Source organism: Miscanthus floridulus, chromosome 13 (assembly GCF_019320115.1).
Source record: "Miscanthus floridulus cultivar M001 chromosome 13, ASM1932011v1, whole genome shotgun sequence".
Taxonomy (NCBI): domain Eukaryota; kingdom Viridiplantae; phylum Streptophyta; class Magnoliopsida; order Poales; family Poaceae; genus Miscanthus; species Miscanthus floridulus.
Genome location: NC_089592.1, coordinates 2,763,299 through 2,769,886, shown reverse-complemented (window position 1 = coordinate 2,769,886; position 6,588 = coordinate 2,763,299). Strand labels below are relative to the sequence as shown.

Sequence of the window (6,588 nt, the reverse complement as noted above, 5' to 3'; positions counted from 1 at the left end):
GCGGTGGCGGAGAGGTGCGACCCGCATGCCAAAAAAAACTATGACCTTTGGTGAGAGTGAGAGAAAGAGAATGACATAGTCATGGATCAACATATGTACATGTTGTTGACATGGTTTTTAGTTACATCAAACCTATATTAAACCTAACCTATATAATTTGCAAGGATTACCTCATCACTAGTTGTTTCTTATGAGGTACGTACATGTAAAAGTAATCTGCTGCCCTCTTTGTAGCCGCTGTAGGAGGCAGGCGCCGAAAGGCTCTCCTGCCGCACTATAGCCACAGCAGGGGTAGGCGCCAAAGTCAGCCCTGCTGTCACATCTAGTCACTATAACAGTATGACAGCCTGACATGTCTGTGCACTAGAATTAGATGGGTAGAGTTGTATATATAGCTTCCCACTGCAACTCAGTAAAGTGAGCGAGTTCAGTTTTGCCATCTCCTCTGTAGAGTTCTGGCCAACGCTGGTGCTTGTGCTGTGTGTGTGCTCTGTTCTCCCTCCCTTCTTCTACCTCTAGCCATAGTGTGTGCTCGGCAATGCCGGTGAGTGGTTGGCTCACCTATTCCAAAGATTCCGGGGCTAACAAGTGGTATCGGAGCCGTACAAGCGCCGTCGCCAGACAAACCGCTGGCGACGATGGATGGTTTGGAGATGGGCGACAGCAGCGGCGCTGCTATGGCTACCCAGCCACGACAGGAGGTCGTTGTGCACACGGTGCGGGAGGTCAACGGCACCAGTTGGTCGACACTGACTCACACCAACTATGGCGAGTGCGCGGTGACCATGAAGGTCAAGCTCAAAGCCCGATGGCTCTAGAATGCTGTTGACAAGGGCACCGACAATGAAGAAGATGACATGTCAGCGTTGGAGGCTATCCTCGCTGCTATGCCAGCGAAGTATAGGGAGCCATTGGGGGAGAAGAGCTCTGCTAAGGAGGCGTGGGAGGCCATTGCGACGATGCACGTCACTTCCGACCGCGTAAAGAAGGCAACGACCTAGCTGTTGAAGCAGGAGTACGCCAACCTCAAGTTCAAGAATGGTGAATCGGTGTAGGACTTCTCCCTCCGCTTGTAGATGCTCATCAGCAAGCTGAGGAGCCACTGTGTCACCATCAACGAAGAAGAGGCGGTCTCCAAGTACCTCCACTCCGTGCCGGCGAAGTACATCTAGATCGCTCTCTCCATAGAGATGATGCTAGATCTGTCCACCCTCACCATTGAGGATGTCACTGGTCGGTTGCGAGCAGTGGACAAGCGCCTGGAGCAGGCGACAGCAACGATGGACAGTGGGCTGCCCGGATGAAGGAGAAGAAGTCTGGGGAAGCCTCCTCCAGCCACGGTGGCAATGGCAAGCGCCGCGACAAGGCTTCTTCGGAGATGAAGAAGAAGGTCGACCCCAACGCCTGCCAGCACTATGGGACAACGGGACATTGGGCAAAGGAGTGCCCAAATCACAAGCAGGAAAAGAAGGCTGAGGCTCATCTGGCGTAGGCTGATGATGATGATGAGGCCACTCTCCTGATGGTGACATTCTGTGCACTGCACGACGTTGAGGCCAAGGATAAGGGAGATGTGACGGTGGTGGAAGGGCATGACAAGGCTCTGAAGGTTGTCCACCTCGACGAACCGCGCGCTTAAGTCCACCTTGGACGTGTGGGCGGCGGACAGGAGCAGCGATGGTACCTGGACTTTGGCGCCAGCAACCACATTACGAGCTCCAAGGAAGCCTTCTTCGAGCTCGACAGCAACGTGACCGGCACGGTGAAGTTCGATGACGGATCAAGGGTGGAGATATGAGGGTGCGGCACCATTATCTTCAGGTACGGTGAGCACCATGCGCTGACAGATGTGTACTATATCCCGCAGCTGCGTTCAAGCATCATTAGCATTGGCCAACTGGATGAGTGCGGCAGCGAGGTACTGATCAAGGACGGCGTCCTCAAGATTAGGGACTGGGAGCAGCGGCTTCTTGCCAAGGTGAAGAGGTCCTAGAATTGGCTGTACCTGCTTGACCTCAAGGTGAAGCAGCCCATCTGCTTGGCCGCACGCCGCATGGTGGAGCCGTGGCTGTGGCATGCCCGGTATGGACATCTCAGCTTCGACTCTCTTGGTCGGCTAGAGAAGATGGTGACTAGGCTACCTCACATCGAGCACGCAGGCAAGCTATGTGACAGCTATCGGGCCGGGAAGCAAAGAAGGCTGACGTTCCCGTAGACGGCAACGTACCGCGCAACAAAGACCCTTGAGCTAGTCCATGGTGACCTCTGTGGGCCAAACACACCGGCGACGCCCGGCGGACGCAAGTACTTCATCTTGCTAGTGGATGACTACAGCGGGTACATGTGGCTGCAACTTCTGACCAGCAAGACCGGGGTGGCGGAAGCGGTCAAGAAGTTCAAGGTACGCGCGGAGGCGGAGAGCGGCAAGAAGCTACGCGTGCTGAGGACTGATCGTGGTGGCGAATTCACTTCGGTGGAGTTCGCTGCGTACTGCGTGGATCAGGGTGTGGTGCGACACCACACCACGCCGTACTCACCACAGCAGAATGGCATGGTGGAGTTGCGGAACTAGATGGTGGTTGGCATGGCTCGATCCATGATGAAGGCCAAGGGCATGCCGGTAAGGTTCTGGGGTGAGGTGGTGACCACAACGGTGTTCATCCTCAACCGCATGCCCACCAAGGCCCTGAAGGGTAAGACACCATTCGAAGCTTGGTATGGGCGCAAGCTGAGCGTGTCCTTTCTCTGAACATTCGGCTGCATCGGCCACGTCATGAAGACGAAGCCGGTCCTCACCAAGCTAGAGGACTGGAGTACACCGATGGTGCTCCTGGGCTACGAGAAAGGTACCAAGGCGTACTGGCGCTACGACCCACGCGGAGGCAAGGTGGTTTTCTCGCGCGACATCGTGTTAAATGAGAAGGCGGCCTAGGATTAGGATAGTTCAGGCATGGGGGAAGCTGGCGACATCACCAGCACCTTCGTCATCGATCACTTGGTCATCCACGGTGGTGGAGACGCTGGAGAGGAGGTGCCGACAACTCTAGCAATGGAGCTGAGCACTCCTGGGGCAGTGCTGAGCACTCCAAGAGTGGTGCCGAGTGGTCCTGCAATGGTGCTGACCACTCCAGGATGGGTGCCGAACGCTCTCGTAGCGGAGCCAAGAGGCCTTGTAGTGGTGCCGACCACTCTAAGACTGGTGCCGAGCACTCTTGCAGTGGTGCCAACCACTCCAAGAGTGGTGACGAGCAGTCTAGGAGTAGTGTCGAGCACTGTAGCCGGGGTGTCGAGCACTCCAGGTGCTGTGCTGACTTTGGCGGAACAGGGGACTCCATCGATGCCGATCGAGTTCGCCTCACCTCCAAGCGACATCACAGAGTTCGTGGATGCTTTCCACTATGGTGAGGTGGTGCGGTTCTACAGGCTGGACGACATCATCGGCAGCACAGGGTCCTCAGGCCTGGTGGGTTGGCTGCTCAATGACCCAGAGCTGCTTCTTGTTAGTGTAGAAGAACCACCCATGTTCGCGCTGGTCGAGCGCGATGCAAATTAACGACGGGCGATGCTGGAGGAGATGAAGGCGATCAAGGAAAACGAGACTTGGGAGCTCATCGATCCACCTCCAGGATGCCGTCTGATCGACCTGAAATGGGTGTACAAGGTCAAGCGGGACGAGCGCGGCGCCATTATCAAGCACAAGGCGTGCCTCGTCGCCCGAGGCATTGTCCAGCACGAGGGCATCGACTTTGAGGAAGTCTTTGCGCCGGTAGCACACACTGAGTCTATCCGACTGTTGCTGGCTTTGGCAACAGCGAAGGACTAGCGCGCCCATCATCAGGACGTAAAACCGGCCTTCCTCAACGGTGAGCTGGCGGAGACAGTCTTTGTCAGGCAACCTCTGGGTTTCGCCATCAAGGGAGCGGAGCACAGGGTGCTTCGATTGCGCAAGGCGCTCTACGGGCTACGGCAGGCCCCGCGAGCGTGGAACGCCAAGCTTGACACCACGCTGGGCGAGCTTGGGTTCACGCGGTGCGCAACCGAGCACGCGCTCTACACGGGGTGATGGGGGAAGGAGGAGCTCATCATCGGCGTGTATGTGGATGACTTGATCATCACCGGCGGGCGTGTAGAGGACATCGACAGCTTCATGCGCGAGATGGTGGCTCATTTTCGAATGAGCGATCTCGGCGCATTCTCCTACTACCTCGGCATCGAGGTGAGACAGGGGAAGGAGGTGCTCATGCTCTTCTACCACCTCAGCATGGCTGAGTGCAAGCCATGCGTGACTCCGATGGAGAAGGGGCTGAAGCTGACGAAGGCCAGTACCACGGCGAAGGTAGATGCAACTATATACCAGAGCATCGTCCGCGGTCTGCGCTACCTAGTCCACACGAGGCCGGATATTACGTTCGCCGTGGGCTATGTTAGTCGCTTCACGGAGGATCTCCGAGAGGATCACTGGGCTGCAGTAAAGCGGCTGCTACGCTACGTCAAGGGGACGGTGGATCATGGGATCGTCTTCCCCAAGACCGGTTGAAGTGGGCTACAGCTCACTATTTTCAGCGATGCAGACATGGCGGGGGACATCGACGGACGGCGGAGCACCTCTGGCGTGCTCGTCTTCCTTGGGTCGGCTCCAATCTCATGGTTGTAGCCGAAACAGAAGGTGGTGGCGCTGTCCACATGCGAGGTAGAGTACGTGGCGGCAGCCACAGTGGCGTACCTACGCTACGTCAAGGGGACGGTGGATCATGGGATCGTCTTCCCCAAGACCAGCGGAAGTGGGCTACAGCTCACTATTTTCAGCGGTGCAGACATGGCGGGGGACATCAACGGATGGCGGAGCACCTCTGGCGTGCTTGTCTTCCTCGGTTCGGCTCAAATCTCATGGCTGTCGCCGAAATAGAAGGTGGTGGCGCTGTCCACATGCGAGGCAGAGTACATGGCGGCGGCCACAGCGGCATGCGAAGCTGTGTGGATGCACCGGCTACTGGGCGAGCTGACCGGTGTAGAAGCTCACCCACCAGCACTGATGGTGGACAACCAGCCCGCCATCGCCCTCGCAAAAAATCCGGTTCTCCACGACTGGAGCAAGCACATCGATGTCAAGTTCCACTTCCTCAGGGACTGTGTCGATGGAGGGCAAATCGTCATCTAGTTTGTCGAAACTGGTCGGCAACTCGTGGACGTCCTCACCAAGCCGCTCGGCCGTCTTCGGTTCACGGAGTTGAAGAAGATGATCGACATGGTGGAGGTTCTAGGGTTAGCAGCAGGATTAGGAGAAGAATTGTAAACGTAACCTGCTGTCTTCCCTGTAGCCGCTGCAGGGGCAGGCGCCAAAAGGCTCTCCTGTCGCACTGTAGCCACAACAGGGGCAGGCGCCAAATCAGCCCTGCTGTCACATCTAGTCACTGTAACAGCAAGGCAGCCTGAGATGTCTGTGCACTAGGATTAGATGGGTAGAGTTATATATATAGCTTCCCACTGCAACTCAATAAAGTGAGCGAGTTTAGTTTTACCACCTCCTCTGTAGAGTTCCGGCCAATGCTGGTGCTTTTGTGCTGTGTGTGTGCTCTATTCTCTCTCCTTTCTTCTACCTCTAGCCATAGTGTGTGCTCGGCAACGTCGGTGAGTGGTCGGCTCACCCGTGTCAAAGATCATGGGCTAACACTACATACATAGAAGTAGAGGCTTCTAACCATTAGATTGCTTTATTTGTTATTTATGTTATATATTCCGAGCCAATTAGCTACCTATACAGTGCCTTAGGTGCTAGCTGACAGTGGTCAAAGATAGTGGCAGGAAAGAGAAGAAAAAGGAAAGAAAAGAGATATAGAGAGGAACCAAACAAAGATCTGCCCTCGAGAATCCTGATTCCGAGTAGTATATAGAGTTTACATAAACTTATAACTGTCCATGATAGTGCTAAAAGAGATTACACCGAAAACTATATGCCGGACAAGCACAAGCTATATATGCAGAGATAGAAAGGGACAACAGACAAGAGCTACTCTATATTATATATGGGGATTGTCAATTAGCTAGGTAGTAGTGACTAACTGTCAAGGCATGCATATAGTATCATGTATAGGTACCTAGATGTTGAGGCAAACTTTGCCCCACCTTCTAAGCATGCAATGCATATGGCCCCTGATCTGCAGATGCACCATGACAAGCTTGCAAGTTCTATCTCTCCAGCTCTTTGCCTGTGCCGCCCTTAACCTTTGTTCTTGTAGCCTCACACACATGACGCCTGCTGGCTGCACTACCATGCATATCTAGGAAGGAGGACTACTAGCACACAACTCTTTCTTGCACATGACATTATTTATCACCTCATCAGTCATCAAGCTGCCTTAGCTTCTTCTTCTTCCACCTCCTCCTCTGTTGCTATTGCTAGCTCCTCCCCCATTCCCCTATAAAGCCCTCACTTATGTGACCACTCATGGGCTCCCTCTCCTCTCCCCATCTCTGAGAGACAACAGCAGCAGCAGCAGCTTCTCTTGCTAGCTAGCTAGCTAGGTTTACATACATAGCTGCACTTGAGAGCTAGCTCGTCTAGTACAGTGTGTGGTCGGTGTACCAAGG

General features: G+C 54.7%; 1 protein-coding gene across 1 annotated transcript; it reads left to right on the top strand.

Moving 5' to 3' along the window:
* Positions 1–4,156: 4,156 nt before the first annotated feature.
* LOC136502000 (uncharacterized mitochondrial protein AtMg00810-like) lies at positions 4,157–4,537 on the top strand. The gene has a single exon (XM_066497493.1). It carries the CDS (start codon positions 4,157–4,159, stop codon positions 4,535–4,537), a length of 381 nt encoding a protein of 126 aa, XP_066353590.1.
* Positions 4,538–6,588: the final 2,051 nt, after the last annotated feature.